Below are 20729 nucleotides of genomic sequence, written 5' to 3'. Positions count from 1 at the left end.
CTCAGACTCACACAGCAAAGAGCTCCTCCCTCTTCTAACAATTCACCTTCTGCTTGCCCTGCTGACTCCTAACATATCTGAAACATAACCCCAGGAAAAACCAGAAGAAAAATTCAGGTGGCTTCATCTCTATTGGAATTTTATCCCTCAGCCCTTACTCACATTCTTCTGCCAGAGAGTCCCTTGTGGTCCCTGCCCCTCAGCTTGCTGGGAAAGCAGTTGTGGCAGGCTGTGAATGGTAGCACCAAGCCTTGTCCTTTATTTGTGCAGGTAGGCATCGTGCCAGAGCTCTCCTGAGCTCTTCAGGGAGCTGGGAGAGAGAAAAAGAGAGGACGCATCACAGGGCTGCTCAGGGGAGTGTTGCTGGAACAAGGGAATGAGGTTTTGTCCATGCTCATTTCCCAGAACCCCTCAATAAGCTGAGTTAGGAGACCCACAAAGATCAAGTCCAACTCGCCCTGCACAGCACCATCCCAAAGAGTCACCATGCGCCCAGGAGGGTAACAGGAGAGCAAGACAGCTCTTGCTCTTAGAATCCCAGTCTCTCCTGCATCCTTCTGCAGTTTTGGGGGGTTTATTTTCACTCACTGCACGATGTCTGCGAAGGCTGTGAGCAGAGGCTTGCACTGGTACTCAATGCCGTGCTTGGCACACAGGGACTTCACCAGAGGGGCCACCTTCCAGTAGTTGTGCCGTGGCATGGAGGGGAACAGGCTGCAAACAGGAGGCAGGCAAGCTTCACAGGAAATCCTAGTCATCAGCACTTCCCAGGAATTACCCAGCTCACAATAAGCAGGGTCTGTAAGATGCTCCCTACTTTTCTTTCCTCTTGCTGTGCTTTTAGCACAAGGAACTTGTAGGGATTTCCTGCTTTCCCCTCTGTTCTTTTCCACAGTTTGTCTCCAAATTAAATTATGTTTATGGAAGAAACTACTTTCCCCTCCCTCCCTTTTTCCAGAAGTAGCCATCTCCATAGCACAGTGGAGATGAGCCCATCCTTCATCCTTGCGTATCTCACTCTATAGAGTAACAGCATAAAAAATCAGTAGAGGTGGCTTTAAACTCCTATGGCAGACTAAAAACAGGTGCTTTAACCAGGACATTTCTACTGATCCTTAAAACCTACTACTTGGGATTGACTCACTCTATTGCTGTCCTTGCATGGATCCTGCCCCTGTTCCATTTTCTCTCGTCATCCTGTGGCTCCAGTGAAAGTTTTGAATTACATGATTCTCTTAAAGAGTTTGGAGTTTTAAAGACAAACTCGTTGGTGTCCCACAGCTATTTATAGAATGCAGAGCAAAAAATAATAAGGAAGGAAAAAAAAAAAAGAGAGAAGGAAAAAGATTTTTAAAAAAAGAGGAGGGGAAAGAAAATTCACTCTTAGGGTAAGTACTCACTGATGTTCAATCTGGAAGTTGAGGTGCCCCGTGAACCAGTCATTGAACAGTGACTGCTCCACATTGCAAGTTGCCTGGAGCTAGAGGAGTGGGGAGGAAAGCAAGGTCAGGGTATGATTTAGGAACCAGACCTCGATCTGGATTTAATTTTGAATTGCCCATGAGTGTGTCATTACTGTCTTCCTTTACCTTTTCCATGACTGAATCCATCAGCCTATTAACCTTCACTTCCCTGCCACCAACAGATTTCACCCTTAATGCAACAGGAGACTTGCTAATGGTTAAAGTTTGTAGATGTATGGCCACAATTCTTAAGACGGGAAAAATCTTTTACCTGAGTAGACATCCAGTCCAAATTCTTGTCGTAGTCGATTTCCATTGGGATATGGTTCATCTGTGAGACCCAGACAAACCAGCTGCTCTCCAGCATCCTGTGCAATGAGATGAGAAAATTTAGTGCTGGGTGAGCAGGTCAGCAAAGAGCCACTGAAATAACAGCAGAGCCAGACACAAAGACATAGCTGAACACTAGCCTTGCTAAGCCAGCACCTGGAAGGAATGACAAACCTTGGAATTTTCATATTTCCTTATGAAACTCATGATTATTTCATGTGTATTGTTATAACAGTGACTGGTATTCAGCCAAGGCCTAAACTGATTAGAATCAGTGGGAGTGTGCTGTCCATTCAAGTCAGTGCTGCTGGATAATACCTGGGCGTTTGCAAGCCAAGGTTAAGCTATTTTGGTTAAATGTTCTCTTTTAAGTAGCAGCAGACCCAACACCCAAAGCACTGAATGTTATATGAGGTAAATATTTCTCAATTTGGTCAGTACTCAGTGAAATCTCTTTGCTGTCACAGCTAATGGGGCATCATAAAACTTGCACTGGCAATTGAACAAAGGAATTTATGAATTAAAAAGTAGGCAAAAAATGAGGTGGTAAAGGAGAATGTGGCAATATAAACATAGAGAAAGGCAGGTACAGATGGAAAGAATACAAAGAGAAAAGGCTGGAGAACCTTCTAAAGAGACATCACCTGAATATAAAAAAATATGCCAGGAGACTTTTTGTTTCTAATAAAGATCCATACATGTAAAAGAATTTGATAAAGAAAGTCAGCATCCAGGCCAGGTCCTACCAAAACCAAAGACAACAAGAAAAGCAGGTTAATGTAATAATGTAATAAATAATTACATTTGCTTATTTCTTTTTTTAAGCTTCATACTATAAGAGAACAATTTACTTTCAGCTTTGACAGTTTATTTTTTTTTCCCAAATGGAATAATCTAGAGCAATCTAACACAAGCTAATGATACTTTCTCACAGCTTGCTGTAAGAGGGGAATCTGAGCATTCTTACCCAGCAAGGAGCTGGCTCCATACTCAGAAGGAAGGTTGAAGGTCCCCATCTGACCCCTTTTGGTCACCCAGGTAGCAGTACTCACCGCCCAGTACTTCTTTGTGTAGGCAACGTAGAATGTGTGACATTGGAAGTAGGTGGGGAACAGGAGCGGAGGAAGAGCTGGAAAGAAAAATTCATCACTGGTGACATGATGGACTGAGTGACATCAGCCTGGGAGGAAAGGATCCTGAATTCCTGCTCAATCTGGAAAACATTCCAGGTTAGGACATTGGTTTAATGCCTTGAAACATTTCTAGGTCTGTCCATTAATCTGAGAGTTCTTACAAACCTCAGATTTTATCTTAGGCTTTTGACTGAGGAACAGCCACCAATTATTATTTTGACAAGCAGCTTCCACAACCCAAAATTTATTTGGCTCTTTATTCATTGGTGCAAAGCAAGGGGAACAACAGGAATGCATATGAAATCCCTTTTCTATCAGGGATTTGAAGAACTCCAAAAGGACATCTCACTTGCACTTAACCCCAAGAAACCAAAACAAACTGAACAAAAAAAAAAAACAAACAAAAAACCAAAAAACCCAAGCCCACACAGACTTTGATACTACTGAGAGATGTGGTATGATAGCGTAACTCAGAGCCTCTGTGAAGGATGTGGGAGACCTGGGATAAGATGGGCCAAGTCTTCAACTCTTCCAAAAATCTGTTTGTTGTTATTTTGTCTTTTTATTGTTTTTTGACTCAGGCACCTTTGTTTTTCTCAAGTTCTCTGGGTTCAAAAGTAGAATCTCCAAGACCCTTTAATACCTCTCAGGGAATTGCAGGAGGATTGAGATACTCACTGATGAAGAAGTATTTGTGTTGGTGGTTGTAAGGCATGTACTTTTTCTTTTTGATGCCAAGCTGTGGGGGGGAAAAAAAACAGCAAAAAAATAAAAATGAGTGGAGACCAAGCAATTTTCACAGTAACTTGCTCTTTTCTGTTTATTTTCCAGAGGGACTCTTGCGCACTTCCCACAACCCTCATTCCTTTTTTTCATGATTCATTTTGTGAAGAATTAGAAATATCAAGGCTAAGTTATGTTTGTGGTCAGAAATACATATTTTCTCTCATTTTTTTCCCCTTATTTCTTCTCTGATTCTCCAAACTTAAATGGCAGTTCCACGATGGCATGGAGAAAAATATTTCACTGCTGTAGCTTCTGTGATGTGGTCTCAAGAACTGATGGGATCTACAGCAGAAGGGGTTCAGCACTCTTAGGCTGTCACTCTTGAAGTGTCCAAGCAAGACAAACTGGGAATATCCCACATGGTCCAACAAATTCTGCCCAACTGGAGTTCCAGGAACAGCCCCAGGTTTTTCAGGTTTCCTTGCACATCAAACTCTCCTAAAAGATGTGGACACACCAAAGCCACCCCTCTGACTGAGCCTCAGACATTAATATTAAAATAATAATCCCAGACTGACTGCAGCCATGCCTTACATTGATGTTTGCGAGTTATCTAATGATCATTAATTACTGAGCTGTTGTTCTAGGTCATTAGGTTTCTGCAACCATTAATGTGCTGGTGGATTTTCCACCCTCTATACTATGCCCTTGCATCATGTCTAATTTTACATTGACATGTCAGCTGTTCAAGACATTTTTTAAGTGATTTAGCATGAACTGTGGAGAAATAAATCTCTTTACAAACACTGCCATCACACTTTAGTTTTTTGACTTCCCCCACCACTCACTGACCTCCACAGACAATTTCTTCCCCAAAGTGAAGAGGAAAGGGTGCATATCAATGTCAGGGTCCTTGTGGAAGCAGTTGGGTTTGGCGTGGTGCTGGGAGTGCAGGAGAGTCCACCACTTGGCCGAGGCCCCCTGTTCAACGGAAGAACAAAGCATAAGAAGCACTTTCAGAAACAGAATCCCGTCAGTTCCTGACCCTCATCCTTCCCCTAGTGCTGCACATGCTCCACAGAGTCTTAAGAGCACACTTTTTAAAGAAAAACCCTCAGAAGTTTTCCAGGGACTCACAAGCAAATGGCACATCACAAACTTGTGTAGAAAGTGGTTCCACTTGGTTTTCCTGAATACTGAGAGGTGTCCTAAATCATGTTGTAACCAGGAAGCCTGGACCTGGAAGAGGAGAAAGAAAACTTTGGGAGGGGAGAAAAAGAGGAATTGAGATAGCCCCACACTCATCCTTTGCTTTGAAATACTAAGATTTATTTCCCAGACCCTGCTTCCAAGTCACCAGCAGAAAGGGACTGTGGAATCCTGACAGTCTCAAGGCTTCTTGCTGAATATATGTTACTGAAAGAATCCCAAACTAAGTTTAGTGTGAGCTCCCCACATGGAGAATTTCTTCTTGGTATCCAGATAGTGGCTGTGTTTTTATGGCAAATTGAACTTGTGTTGAGTGAGGAAGCAAAGGCAAAGAAACTGCTCACATGTGTGTGTAGGTTGATGCCAGTCCACGCCGTGGAATTCATTGCTTACGTGTGAAATGGTCAGCAGCAGCAGGGAGAAAACGAAGGGCAGTAAGGATGTCCCGAAGTAGAAGAGGATGAGCCAGGCAGCTGTATCCAAGATCAGGATATGAGCCAGGAGCAGGAAGAAGAAGAGTTGGTTTGGCTCCAGGAGTCCCATTCTCTCGACTGTAGCACGCAATTCCCGGAAGTCTTTCACCAGCATTTCCTGGAGGAAGCACCAGGGTTAAAATTCTCTGGTTTTGGGGGGCACCACTGCAACCTCATAACCCAAAAAACACTTTAATGGGGGGAGGGGTGGGGGGGTAGAAAGAACAAAGGATCTGGCTAAAAGGGCAAGAGCTGGGTTTAATAAACATTGTCATTGTTCTGCTACAGCTTTTTGTTGAGGAGTCAGGACATGACAATGTCTGTATCCTAATCCCTAAAACAATTCATCGGTGCTTCTTCCATCAAATCCTTGACAAGCAGCACAGGGCTAAGCTGGATGTTGTGTTCAGTGGAAGTTGTACTTTGTGTGCATGAACTTCCCATGCCACCTTGTGGTAGGTCTTTGGATGAAATTATTCCTTATATTTGTTTTCACTTCCCAGGATTAACAGGGGAGGGTTAAATGCACCTACAGCTGAAGGAGAATATTTATTCTCCGGACGATTCCTTTTCCTTTTGGTTAACTCTTCCTCAAAGCAAGGGAAAGAAAAGGTGATAACTCTGATATTTAAGTAGATTTGCTGTGATAAGAAAAAATCATCTTCAGGAATCTCATTCTAAACCACATAATGTGGATTTAGACTCATATTCACACACTGTTTCAAAATAGTAGCCCAAAAAATGTGAGAAATCTGGATCCCCTTACTCCAGCAGTTACTGATAGAGAAGAACAAAGTGTAATCTCAGAATATTTCCCTTTAGTCTCCTTTGATCTGTTTTGTGAAGACAGACTTACATTTTTACTGGGCTCGATACTGGGTTGGTCTGATGCCAGCTCCCCAATCTGCAGTGGCTTCAAGTACTTGCTCACCAGCGCTTGGTTGACGTGGAATGCCACAAAGGCATCCTGCAAAGGCACAAGAGTAAAGGAAAAAAAAATCCAGATTTAAAAAAAAATTAAAAAATTTTAAAAAATAAATAATTAAAAATTTGCCCTTTGAATGACTCCATTCCTGGAAGTATCCAAGGCCAGATTGAAGCAACCTGGTCTAGCAGAAGGTGTCCCTGCTTTTTTATCCTTTGTGAGAGAACAACACAACAAAAAGCAGTACCAAAAGGATTCCACAGTTCTGTGTAGTGTCACCCTTTCTAAAATGGTGGCATTAATTATACTCATTTTTCCTTTGCTTATGGAGAGCCTTCTGTGCTTCTCATCCTTTCCTGAGCTGCCACCTTTCATGGCTTTCTGCTTTTGGTTAAAATCTTCCAGTTCAATTAAGATAATTTCTTAATTTTTCATAATATACATCCAAAAAATTAAGCAATGGACCTAATGCAAGATGGACAGACGTGAAAGCAGCTCAGATCCTGCAGGGCTTAATGATTTGGACATAGAACCGACCTACAAGCAGCAGCTCAGATCCCAGAAACAAATGATCTGGTTCACCCATTGTCTGGGATTTTCCAGCATGCTAAAATGAAAGAAATCTAGCAGTAGTAACTCGAGAAATGAGTGATGAAATTACAGAATGCAAAGTTCAACTAATACACAATTTGAAATTTAAACTTGATGGACTGAAAATTATTTTGATATCCATGAGCCTCATATATCCCTTATATATGGAAAAAATTGCTGCAGCTCACAGCAACTGCACAAGCAAGACCAGGAGATAAGAGGAATCCTGAAGGCTTAAGAATTACAGAATGGTTTGGGTTGGAGGGGACTTTTAAAGCTCCTTTAGTCAAACGCCCCTGCAATGAGAAGGAACATCTCCTACATCAGGTTGCTCTGTCCAACCTGGCCTTGAGTGTGTCTGGGGATGGGGCATCTCTGGGTGCCAGTGTTTCACCATCCTCATCTTCAAAACCTTCTTCTTTATATCCAATCTAAATCAACACTCCTTTAGTTTAAAGCTAAGAGCTTTTTGTCCTATCCCTCTGGGACCTTGTCTGAAGTCCCTCTGTGTTTCTCTTGGAGCCCCTTTCACTGCTGGCAGGGTCTCTGAGCTCTTCCTGGAGCTTTCTATTCCCCAGGCTGAACACTCCCAGCTAGCAGAGGTGCTCCAGTCCTCTTGAGCATCTCCATGTGCTCCTCTGGTCTCGTTCCAGCTGTTGCTCTTATTTAGCTGGAGCATCAGTTCCCATCCCGTTGCCGTGGGCTGCATCTCCTCATTTGCCCTTTCCCATGACATGGGGATGGCGAAGCTGGCACGGAGCTGTCACACTTTGCTCCCCCGACCCTGTCCCATACGCTGGTTCCCACTGAGGTCGCTCCCAAGCCCTCTCGGCACGACTTTTCCCGGTACCCTCCTCCGGCGCATCTCGGCTCCCGCATCCCCGCTCCGCTCACCGTGGCGTCCTGCCCGGCGTGGCTGACGAGGAGCCGGGCCCCTCCCGGGTGTCTCCAGTAGAAGTGGCTGATGTCGTACACCTTCCTGTGGATCACCAGCCAGCGCTCCTGCGGCGCCGGCCCCCGCCCGTTCCGCTGCCCGATCTCCTCCCAGGTGAAGCGCCGCATCCCCGCCGTGGGGGCTCTGTCCCTGTCCCCATCCCTGTCCCCATCCCTGTCCCCATCCTGCACCTCCCCGCCACCCCCCGGCGGTGCCATCCTGCCTCCTGCCCTCCTCCCTTCCGTAGCTCCAGCCCCGCATCCCGCTCCGCAGCGGCATTTATGGGAGGGACCCGCCCCGCCGCCGCTCCCCCGCCTCCTCCGCCCGCTCCAGCTCTTCGGGGTTGGGTTTGCCCCCCAAAATTGCCCCTTTCCTGCTCTGGTTCTGCATCCCCAGTGCCCGAAGCCCCGCAGAACCCTCAGGATGGGAGGTACCTGACTGCTTAGGGAGGTCCTCAGCAAGTTCTTTCCGTTCCCAGGATGGGCTCAGACAGGGAAAACTTCCCTTAAAATACTCCTCTGATTAAACAGAAAAAATAGTATCACTCTTCACTTTTGATGTTACAATCCACAAACCCCTTGGATGAAACATGAATTAAGCATATTCTTATGTCCTTCTCAAAAAACCCCACCAAACCCCACCAATCTCCAGAAAACTCAGTATAATATTTAGCACCTGATGACACCCTGTGCTTCAGTCCAGTTTTCCAACACTCACAGGGAGGAGGAAACTCCCACAGAGCCCATGGCAGGAATGATCCTCGAAGTTCTGCCCTGGGTACTTCTGTTACCTGGGATAAACCTGGGATGGCACACATGGAATGTTGTACCAGCTTCTGATAGCAGGTTGTGAAACTGCCATTTCTTCCCCTCCCACTGCCCCTTTCTGTTAGTAAAATTATTTATTAGACTTGGGGACTCTAGGAAATGAGAATGAATTGCACTACCACACTTGGTGCCACTTTTTCTTTCCCTCTAAACACTCACAGAATCCACATAATTTTCTCTGTGGAGTGCCCTTGCCCAAAGAGGCAGGGATTTGATTTTAGACAGTCATGTTAAAGTGAGAGGTGTGGCTTTAAAAGTCCCTGGAAGAGTGGATTACACCCCTCTGCCTAGGAATATGTGCCCTATAAGCCCGGGAAGAGTTGTTCCACCCCCAAATCCCTCGTGGGGTGCCAGCCTGAGGTGTTCTACGCTTCTTGTGTTGCTATTCTTTGTACTCTGCTGCATTAACCCCTTCTATTGCACCCCTATTGGTTTGTGCCCCTGGGGCTTCTCCCTTGCTGTGTCCCTATTAGACCCAGACCCTAAACTCCATCCTGGCTCAACCCCATAAAACCCACCACCCTGCCTCTGTTCGGGGTTCTCCATCTCGGGATTATGCTGGATTAATTCCTGTGTTGGTGACTCCCCAGTAAGTGGATTACTGAGTTAAACCAAATGGAGACCCCTCTTGTTGATTTCCCATGTTGGTCACCAGTGGCTGAACCCCCCCTGGACATGACACTGTTGCAACACGCCATGCAATAAAAACAGACCCAATATTGAAAATGTAAAACTGAGATTGATTGAATGATTTCTTTATCCTATAGAAAACCACCTGTTAGAACACACATCAGCAACAACCCAGATGGAGGAGCCCACAATTAGGACAGGCTTTTCAACATATATTAATTAATTTATCTGATATACATCTTTTGATGATTAATTAATGTGAACTATTTTCTTTACATTTATAACACTTCTCATGCATCTACTTGCTTTTATTTAATTTTTTTTTTTCCTTTCTCAGTGCTTGTTTGCTCTTGAGTCTACTTGTGCTGGTAAAGCTCACACTTGATAATGATTCTGCAGTCTAGATTTCCAAAAGAAATGTTCATGCAAAAGAAGAAATCTCATCTAGTTATCTCAATTAAGTTGTTTACACAATATTTCTGACTCTTCTCTTTTACAGGAAGGTGTGAAAGTCCTAAAGCTGATTTCTCAGCCCAGGTCCCACAGACAGGCAGTGCAATAGGGCGTCTTAAAAAGAAGTTTAATAGTTATCATGAACATGTTTCTTTGCTTATTCCCTGTCACCTAGGGAAAAAAAAAAGAAGCTTAATAGTTGTTACCATGAACCTGTTTCTTTGCTTGTTCCCTAGGCACCTTATCCTCCTGATTCCTGGGCTTTGCCATCCCTTTAAGCTCACATTTGGTGATTTTTGCAGAATCTGTTATTATAACATTTGAGATAAACCATTTTCAGGACACCAGCATACACCTTCAGGAGTGCAGCACAACTCATTCCTTTTAGCTTCCCCTCTTACACTGAATACTCAATATTGAATATTCAGCAGAAAAAGAATCCAGCCCTTCCTTGTCCCATGTTCATACCTCCTTAGCTGCTTTATGGAATTACTAAGGTGGGAAAAGACTTCCAAGATCATTGAGTCCAATCTTCAAAATCATCAGCCCAGCCTTTCTCTGACCCTAAAATCCTGCACAAGGTTAAATAGCTCCCACTGGGTCAGTGACACAAGCAGGGAAAAGCTTCCTCCCCAGAGGGTTTTCAGTGTATGGAGCACGTAATATAACCCCAAACACCACAACTTCTGTGCACAACTCCAGTACCTAAAGGGTCCCCAAGAGAGCTGGAGATAGACTTCTTACAGAAGCCTGGAGTGACAGGACAAGGGGGAACAGCTTCAGAGTGACAGAGGGCAGGGTTAGATGGGATATTGGGAAGAAATACTTCCCTGTGACGTTATGAGAGGTCCTGGCACAGGCTGCCCAGAGAAGCTGTGGTGCCCCATCCCTGGAAGTGTTCCAGGCCAGGTTAGACATGGCTTGAATACTGGGATTTCAGGAGACGAGCAGGAGCTTAGCTGGAGCTTTAGATTTTTTTAAAAACTACCCTCAAGCACTCAAAATGGTAGTGAGGTTTTAAGACTCTGCATGGATTTATGTCAAGCCCTTGGACAACTGAAGCTTTCATTACCTCAGGATGAGCCAGGTAAACTGCTGAGAGAAGGAGTTGTCTGTCACATGCAGGACACCCATGATATTATCACTGTGTCAGACAGTGCTCTGATAGGAATACTGATAACAGTCTGGTAACAGCGTTCCATTGTACTAGTAGGTTCTTACAACAGGACAATCCATTTGGGATTCAAACCCTTCATTAATTTGCACCACAGCCCTTATACTACCAAAGCTCCAGCTCCTTGGTCTTTTACCCACATTAAACAGCACTGATTTGTTTTGCAACCTCTCTTATCACAATGAAGATGTCAGCTGCTAAAATGATAAGCATAAAATTATGACTCAACAGCTACCTGATAACCATTGTTCCTTCACACACCCCACATTTTTGTGCTCCTGTAATCCAGTCTTCCTTTCCTTGCAGTGTACCAAAGCTGCATGATAGTATCTTCTGGAACTTTTGTCTTAATACATATGTCATCAAGCCTGAGAAAAAAATTAAAATATTTGGGGCAAAGCTAAATGGATTTTTTGTGCAGACTAAAATCTGGTTTTTTCCAAACTGAGCTGTTGCATTTCTTAGGTGATTAGTATATTTGCTGAGTTCCAAGGAACTCCATTAATTCCCTTTCTGCATGTCATGAACATGGCAGATTCTGGACAGAAACATTGATTAGATGATTGACAACAAAGGCATGAGGAGGTCAAGCACCTTCATAAATGTACAAGCAGGAATTTCCTCTCAGTGGCAGGAGAAAATAGAACAGAATGGAATACAACAGAATATTTCAACTGAGTTTGTTGCAAGGGACTATCATTTATTCACTTAGATTATTTAGATCACTACAAATATCATGCCTGACCATTTCAGGGCTGACCAAAAGTTAAAGCCTCTATAATGGTTCAAATGCTTCTTAAATATTGCCAGGCTTGGAGCACCACCCACCTCTTGAGGACAAGGCAAAAAAGAAAAAAAAGGAGCACTAATTAAGCTGAATAACTCAGAGCAAAACATAAATAAATATATAAATAAATAAAATTAATTATTAAATATAAATAAATAAACAACTCAGTCATAAAGATGTAATTTATAGAAGAATATAAGTTGTATCCATAAATAATTATTTGCAATCTGCAACCCCTGTTCCTTCTTTTTCTTTTTTTATTCTTTTATGCAGTGCAACTCCTTAGAGAAATGTTCTTTATTCATTCCTCATTCCTAGCAGGATCTGAGCAAGTCCTTGGAGTTCACAGCATCAAACAGGAAGGGACACCATGGTAGGGGCTCTTGAGGGTTCTGACGTTCTGCTGAGGACTTTAGATGTGTTCAGCCAAACTGGTGCTGTGGGTAAGACCCTGTGCTTTCCATGGAAATTTGTCACTGCCTTTTGTTCACGATCCTGAAGGCTGGTGTAGAAAGGCTCAGGTGGGTAAGGATCTGATAAATTGTGTTTTAGTGGAGCAGCTGGCATGGCCCAGGGCTGCTGGTAACTCTATTTTTTTGGGTACAGTAACCCATTCTCTGGGTGTGCTCCCCAGGTTTTAAGTAGCAGAGCTGAATCCTCATAGCTTTATGTGATGTAATGAGATCTTTTACAAGAACAGATCTTATCTGCTGCCCCCAAAAAGCAGCAGCTGTGACTCAGGGTTTGCAGCACAGACTTGATGAATGCAAAGTGATAGAATCTCCCTCCTGTCACACCATATCACACCCTGGTAGAGCTGATTATGCCCTGTTTTGGTGATAACAGGTCCCTTAACTCCTTGAAGAAATTCTGGAAACATGTGGAAACCTTCTCCTGCCAATTTTCCCTCACTTTTTCCCTCACTGTAAGGAAAGCCCTGCATTACTCCTATTTTCTTCATCCCAACTGGCTTTTCCAGGCACCAGATTACCATACTTCTACCCAAGTCAAATCAGAAGTTTCCAGTCCCAAATTCAGGGCTGAGGAGGCAGCAAATATGTGGCTCTGCATGTCTGAACAAGGCAGGCAAGGATGTCAACACAGAGGAAAATCTTCCATGGGAACTCAAAATGTATTTGAGAGTTGTTTGAGCCAATCTATGGTACAATATAGGGAAGAGAAGAACCTGAACAAAAACTACAAAGAATGTGTGTGGGGAATGTTAGCATGGGATAATTTTTAGTGCTGATAGTGGGATAACTGGGAAATAAGATGAGGAAAATGCTGAGTACAGGAGTCATGGAGATGGCACACGCAGAAGTTGCTGCATAATACAAGAGATTTTGTAACCTCTGGGGAAGTGATTTCTCCCATCAGCCTTGTTTCTCATACCTAAGACTTCACCATGACAGCAACTACCTACAAGAGAGGCCAGAAAGGGAAGACAGAATAAAGAAGGACAGGCCAGCTCTACATAAAAATTACACATATAATCAATCAGTTGTATGATCACTCACTCCCACAGGAGGCACTACTCTCTTGTTAGAGCACAAAGTAATAAATAAAGCAACTGAAAGCTTTATCAGTTCACATGACATTCCCTCATTAATTCCTGATTAATTTAGAGATTATCTGTCCTACCAACAGCAGAAAATCAGTGGAAGTATTTCACAACTGCACTATTTCAAACAGATTTTTTCAAACTTGGTCCTGCAGAGTAAAAACAGGTTATGCACAGTTCTGTACCTAATTTCAGTGATGTCCAAATCTACCAGTCCCTCTCTTCCTCACTTTCCTCCTGCAAACATGGACATTTTATTTTAGAATAAGGGTCAGAGGGAGCCAGAAATCCCTCAAGAAATCCTTGGCTCTTCCAAATAATCAAATCCCAGCATTGCTAAACTGACCTCTCACTCTCCAGTGTACCTGGAATAATCTGAGCCAATTTCCACTTCACATTGCCAATCTGTGGGGGAGAAAGGGATTAATGTTGCATAATTCCTAATTTCTTAGTTCTCTGTATCAGAACCATAATTACTTCCTTTCCTAATCTCCACTGGGTGATGTCCTGATGAAGGGAGTGTTTGGAAAAGGTCAAAGGAACAGCCTAAAAACTATAAATATGTTGGAATTATGAAGGAAAAGGAGCAAAATCAATCTCAAATTATAAAGTTAAGAATTAGGAAAGGAAAGGAACAAAACTCATCCACAACTAACTGGTATAGAAGGTGAAACATGGTTCTCATTCATGGTGCAAAGTCAGCAGAGATATTTCATAAGGGTGGTGATTATGTTGCCATCACACTACTGGTAAGGACGGGTGTGGTGGGTTTTAGCACTGGCTAAAATCATCAGGGCACTTACTCATTTCTTGCTGTGAGATATGGATTAGGAGGAGGGCAAAACAGGCTTAACACTTAAAAGGTATGAAGAAACTTTATTAACAGGACTACAAGAAGAAGCATCAGAATAAAACTTCCAGAACACCTTTCCTCCCCCTGCCTGACTTTTTCCTTTCCTGACTGACACCATAGAGACAAAACCTGGGATGTTAAAGCAGTAGCAACTATACAATAGTCTTCCATCAGTTCTTGTAGGGAGAGGAGTTTTCTCTTGTCATGCCCTGGAGACTTCTCTACAAGAAAACAGTTTTCTTGTGGCTTTTCATTTCCACGAATAGCAGCTGCCTGGGCAAAAAGTTCTGCATCGTGAAATTCCTCCTATTTTCACACCACTCAGAGGTGTGTTCATGGGCCATGGACTCAAGGGGTATTATTTTAAGGATGAGTTGTTCAAAGGCAAAGGTTCTCTTCATCTGTCTCTGTGATTGTCCCTGGTAACAGAGGTTTTCTTCTCTCCCTCTGGGCAAAGGGTCTTCATCACTCTCATCTCTCTCTCTGTTCAAGCTTCTCATGGGATCACAGCTACTCCAACATCTGCTTGGTTTAATTATGGTTGCCTCTGCTCATATCTACAGTTTGAACACTCCATCCCCCCATACTCTCGCATGAATTAAAGAGGATATTTCAGTATATCATTGTCCATCTCCATGGCCCTACCAAAAGAACTTTCAGCCCCATTACTAGGGCATCTCCTCATTCTCCTTCCATCTGGGACTTGACTCCTTCTTTTACTGACCTTGGTGTTATCATGTTGTCTTTCTATGTGTCGTCACCCTGTCCTTTTCTCTCCCTTGAGAGAAGATCAAGGTCTGCAGGTCTCATCCTGTGTAGTGAAAGGGTTAATATCTCGCCCAGGCCTGCAGATGGTCATAATGGTTTCTGCCGGGCAGTGGCCACAGCAGTCACGGTGATGGATTTCAGGCCGTGCTGGGCCCCTCGCTCTGCCCGGCAGCCACTGGGGGTGGTGGGCTTGGCCTGGAGCCGTCGGTGCAGGCCAAGGGGGTTTAGTGTTGGCAACAGGTCAGCAGCCATGGCACGGCCCAGCCTTGGCCGTGTCCCCACAGCCTCCATCCCCTGCCGGGGAGCTCCCCCAGGCCGTGGGGGAGCGGGACCGGCCCCGCCAGAGCTCAGTTACCTTCTGAGGCCGAAAGCCAAGAGAGAGATTTCCCGGGCTTGGTGTTTTTAAAATGTGGATCTCACAGAGGCAGATCTAATTTCTAAATGGTGCAAAATGTTGTCAGTTCTCAGAACTAGCCAGCTATTGGCCTTTCCCACACACAGAGGAAGCCCCCAGCAGCTTCTCTCAAAGAAATCACTTCCGTGGATGTTTTCTTCCCCAAATGACAATTAATGTGAAACCACCGCAATGGGGAAACACAGAAAAAAGCTGGAACCATTTTGGTTGGAAATGACCTTTTACAGTTATGTTCTTAAAGCAAATCTCTAGAGAAACTTGTAACAGAGTCCACAGTAAATGCACACTTTCTCCTGGAGAGGAAGGCAGAGAGGGGCACCCCTTATGTTTGGAATGCCACTGCATTCCTTCTTTTCTTAGAAAAGAGAGGAGTTGTGCACTTCAAGATCTGAGGAAGCACAAGGAGATAAAGAGGAGCAAGGAGCCAACAAGTATTTGCTGCATATTAGAAGCTGTGTCCACCTCCTACACAGTCATAGATTCCAGTGGTAGGAAGCTTTGTCTGTTTTAGTGTTTGGGGAGAACTCCAAACTCATTCCAGCTCCTGAGTCAAGATCCACCCAGCCTTCCCACCTGAGGTGTCTCAGCAGGTACAGGCAAGCCCCATCAGCCATCAGGGTGAAAACACATTGCACAACCCCTCCACATTACCTTCCTGAGAAGCTTCTTCTGTAACATTTGGACACAACTTGGATGTCTTTCATTGCACCTCCTGAGAAGCACTTCCTTTGCAGTTCTTTGCACTAACAGGCTCATACAAAATACAGCTGGAAATCACATTATTCTGCAAAATTTAAACACACAAATATAAATTGCAGTGACTTTTCATTTGGAGAAAAATACTGCAAACATCACTTGAAAATATGGTTGGTCCTTTCATACTTGTTTCTTTCTTTTTTTCCTCTTTGCTGTTTGCAGGAAGTGTTCCAGGCCAGGATGGAGCAAGCATCCTATGTCCATGGAACTGGAAGGGCTTTAAGATCCCTTCCAACCCAAACCATTCCATGATTCCACAAAGAATGTTATATCCTTTAACAATCTCACCCTCTTTTATCAACTACATGTTTAAAGGTTATGCTGTGTGGTGGCACATGTACAGAAAGTGCTTCATGGCACCTCTCTTTCTCCAAACAGGATGACGTGAGCACCAGAATATTTCAAATACAGTAAATGAATTTAATCCCTTAGCTTTATCTCTCTTAAAATGTATAATGTAAATGACTTATGTGTTCTTGCTCTATAATAATGTAAGGAAATGGACAGTGTAAATCCAGAGATGATTATCTTTCTTAGTTGACAGGAAAACCCAGGCAGCAGCTAAGACAAGATGCTTGACTCCATAAAGATGGGCAAGATGAATCTGATTTAAGGAGTTCTTCACTGCTATTGTTGACAAGGTCCTTTTTCTAAAAAGTCATTGCTGCAGGCAGCACAGGTTTTAGATTTTTTAAAAAACTGGAGTACTTCAGATCTAATCAGCATTTCTTTGTATTCCTTTCCTTTGTTATGGACAGTGACCGGCTCAGCTCTTCATCTTCTCTTTCATAAGTGAAATAATGGATGAATAATGAAGTGAATAATGTGCTTTCAGAAAGTCTGCAGAAGCAGTTGAAATAGAAAATCAAAGAGTTAAAATATCCCTTTGCAGAATTGAACTCTTGTGATTAGCTTTTACAACTTCCTCACCTTTAGGAATGAGCCTAATTGATTCTCCTTTATTCTCCCCAGGGGAGACAGAACATTAAAACCCCAGTCAAGTTATTCAGTCTCAAGTGAGAACTGGTGTTTTCCACACTTAGAATTGTTTTACAAAATCCCAGACACCCACTCACTCCGTGAGGACAATTTTTATCTTTCATTGGAGGGAAACGAGGGGGAGCAGAGCAGAGGGATATAATTCATCCTGTCACTCAGGAGCCATTATCAAGATCAAAAGGGAGGAACCATACTTTGTAGCTGGAAGAGTTCCTTGCTCAACCTGTGCCCAGCACCACCTGAGTTACCTAACTGCTTTGTTTCACCTGGGGTGGCTGGATCCACATTTCATCACAGGTCATCCTTTCTTTTCGGGTCCTCTTCCTCATGCATCCCTGTGAAGGGCAAAGAAGCAGAAATGGGAAGTTAATGCTACCTAAACCCCACAGTTCTGGCTTGTCAAACAGAATTTATCTAAAATAATCTATAAACTGTCTAGTTCATCTGTATTTTGGCTTGCAGTTGCATTTGGAAACAGATTTGCATAGGTGACATGGACACAGGACACACCAACTTCACATCCCTGGGTGCATAAGTGCAGCTCACTCTGGAAACCACAGGGATTTATTAACTGCAACTTCAGTGTTGTAAAATAAAGGCTACAACTCAGACAAGCAAAACCTGTGCCTTTGCATATGTGTAATAAAAATATCTGTTGGAAACTTCTTGCCCATTGATTAGGAACCCTAAAAATAATTAAATATTATTTTCATATAGTGTCCAATGTATAAAGAGCAGATAATACAATTCAATCAATCAACAGAAGGGGTATTAAGCACAAGTAAGTGAGTGATGCATTGCAGTGCCTCCTTTAAGAGGGTTTTATATCATAAACAACTTCATGTAGGGCAAATATGTTATTGCTCCTGCTCAGGGACAAAAACAGCAGTTAAGCTCAACTTACTACTTGCATCCTACTTATCTATAATCAAAATGTCTCATTTTTCAGGAAGAACTTTTAACCATGTTCTCAAAACCCAAATAATCTATAAGGTTAAAATTGTTAATGAACACACATGAAGGAAAAGATTGGCTGGTCTCAAACAGTCAGTAGAATAAAAACATTCATAGAGTATAACAATTGCTTAAATATTTCCTTGCACAATCCCTGCAGAGCTTCTATGGATCAGCAATAGTTTATCATTATCCTTTTCCAGTGCCATTAGATAAGTTATCTCAAGAATCTAATTGCTGTAGATAATCAATTGCTCAAAGCCTAAAAACCTGCCATCACTGTTGATTATTAATGCTGAACAGATTATTTAATGCTTTCTCTTTTTTTAGAGTATTATTTTTTGCTCTTCAGTCAAAACTAACCTGTTATTGAAAGTAAATGGTAAAAGCACAGTTTAACTATTCCCAGCTGTTTTTTTACTTAAGCTTTTTTTAATTATGAGTCAATAAACAAAGAAAAAATGTTCAAAGGAGTTATCAGAGTATGTACCATTTAAAACTACCTAAGCAAAGCAGAAGGTTAAGAGTTTAAGGTGGAAAAAGGCATCTTTAAAATTTAATGAAGTGTTAGAACTGAGGCAGATAAAGCTTCTGAGGGAATCAAAGATTCAGAAAGTAACTGGGGAAATAAATATATAATGACCGGGGAGAATAAAAACCAGGCAAACATTGTAGATTTAACGTGAATTTTCATGTGCAGTCCTTTTCCTCTCAGTTCTACATCCTTGAACTGAGGGATCCTAATTGAGACAAGTCCATTAAGAGACTAGATCTTTATTTGCATTCATGGATTATTGTTCCATAGGTTAACTGGTTGTAATGCTTTGTTCTTCTAGTATGGTATCATTTTTTAGGTGCTCCATAGCCACTGGGAGGGTTATCCTTGGAAGGAAATTGCATTATAAATCCTTTTGCTCCAGCCCAGCATGATGGATATTAGTAGATATTGTGCCAGAATTGCATTTGATTTCTCTTAATTGCTCCTAATCCTAGATGAGACAAACAGAGGCCTTGGGCTGTGCCTGTGGGATACTTCTGAAGTACTAATTGGATAATCTTTGCCCTAAGAAGCTAAACCCATAAATTGTTGTTTATGTCCTGATTGCTCACAGATTGCAAACCTGAGGAGGCAGCCATGCCAGGCACCAAACCACTCCAAGTCCCATCCTTTGGGCATGGAACAGAAAGCTTGACAGCAGCTGGGATTATCCCAGGGTAACATGGACCTGGGAATACAACATTTACCATAGCAGGGTCTCCCAGTGTCTTGGGACAAGAGGCCCAGTGATTAATTTGCAGCTTTAGGGATTATCCTAGGGACACAATAAAATTTAATTTCCCATTGGAGGAGTCATAAAAGGGTTTTGGGAGCGACAGAGGGAAGAAAAGGAATTTGTTTAACTATCCAAGGCTGAGTCAGGCCTAGCTACTGCTGGTCTCTGATGGGTTATTACATGGAGCAAGCAATGGAAACATCCCCTTCTATTTTTAGAAGATGGATTGAAAGAAAAGGCTACTGATATGAGAAGACATGCAGTTATTCCTATGCTCCTTTCTTTGGAGAAGAGGTTTTGGAGGAGAGGGGAACTCAAGGACCCTGGCCTGCATCCAAACTCTGAGTCTCTCCCCCTCAGAAAATGGGGCGCCAAAAATTTGTAGCAAACACTTCCTACGCTAGAAAATCACCTCAAAGGTGACATTTGTCCTCCTGGACACTGGCAAACCCTTCAGAGTATCCAAAGCTATGCCCAAAAAGCAGGTGATGAGGAACAAGCCTCCACATCATGTGGAAAAGCAGCACTAAATGTGAAGAGAGGCTGAACTTCCACGGCGTGGCTTTGCAGGCAGACAAGGCCTCTGCTTTATGAATAAACCCTCACAATTTGGTGGAAAAACAAGTGAGCCAAATTTTTATGCTGTGAAATTTCATGTGGACAGTGATCCTTCTTGCTCAGGAAATGGGATGTCTTCTCTAAAATATACAGATTTGTGATGAAATTCGTGAATTTTAAATCCTTTGTAGTCCTAGCTTCTAAATCTGCCATTATTTCAAAATAACCCACCAAGAATACTAGAGTTTTCATCTAATTTTTTCTCTCTTTGATGAGCTACTTAAAAGTTAGGATTTTTGTCTGGAGATAATTTCTGTTCTTTTACTTTCAGAGCAAAGCTTTGATTGAATAGCTCCAACTGCAAAGCTGCTATAAATAAATTGTTAAAATTTATTGTAACAAAAAATTGTATTTGATAATTTTAATTCTAAAATACACAAATTTAACCCAGGAGAATTTTTTTAATGTTGTCATTTGTAATAGTGATTTGGATAACATTTCTGTGTTATTCACAGCAGCTGTTCCAGGGAGGAATTCATCCAAGGAAAAGGGAAAACTGGCCCATTTCCAGCTGCAACAGCGGGATTCTGCCACAGGGAGGCAAACTCGGATCATTTTTCCTTATCCTCTCCCGGTTTTCTCCTTGAGAACCCTTCCAGCTGATCAAATTCTTGAGACTCTCTTACCTACTTCTCCTTAGCTGTCCAAATATCAATCAGTTAGAAACTCAGCTACCTCTCCCTAGGGAGTGAAAAAAACCGCAGTGGTTTTCTCCAGATCCACATTCAGTCAAACACTCTTTTGAAATCACCTGGGAAATAAAATTTTAAGAAGTTTTTATTTGATAACAAGTCATAAGGGGAACTGCTGACCCCGGAATTGAGGTAAAATACCCCCAGCAGCCGAGGATTACACTCCAAAATCAGATGATTTCAC

At 42.7% G+C, this 20729-nt stretch overlaps 1 protein-coding gene across 2 annotated transcripts; it reads right to left on the bottom strand.

The window, feature by feature from the left end:
- Positions 1–80: 80 nt before the first annotated feature.
- Positions 81–8002, bottom strand: LOC111930637 (acyl-CoA (8-3)-desaturase-like). Of its 2 annotated transcripts, XM_023928746.2 has the most exons (12): positions 7745–8002; positions 6191–6301; positions 5255–5452; positions 4790–4891; positions 4505–4633; positions 3605–3665; positions 2846–2922; positions 2438–2535; positions 1735–1831; positions 1401–1480; positions 589–714; positions 81–310 (listed from the first exon to the last, which is right to left on the bottom strand). In XM_023928746.2, the coding sequence occupies exons 1-12, from the start codon at positions 8000–8002 to the stop codon at positions 259–261; spliced, it is 1389 nt and encodes a 462-aa protein (XP_023784514.2). In that variant the 3' UTR covers positions 81–258. The 2 variants fall into 2 exon arrangements, with proteins under 2 accessions (XP_023784514.2, XP_023784515.2); XM_023928747.2 differs by lacking the exons at positions 81–310; positions 589–714 and adding an exon at positions 1204–1281.
- Positions 8003–20729: the final 12727 nt, after the last annotated feature.

This window comes from Cyanistes caeruleus, chromosome 6 (assembly GCF_971803275.1).
Source record: "Cyanistes caeruleus chromosome 6, bCyaCae1.hap1.1, whole genome shotgun sequence".
Taxonomy (NCBI): Eukaryota; Metazoa; Chordata; class Aves; order Passeriformes; family Paridae; genus Cyanistes; species Cyanistes caeruleus.
The sequence above is the reverse complement of the archived record's forward strand: the minus strand, read 5'-3'. Positions and strand labels throughout refer to the sequence as shown.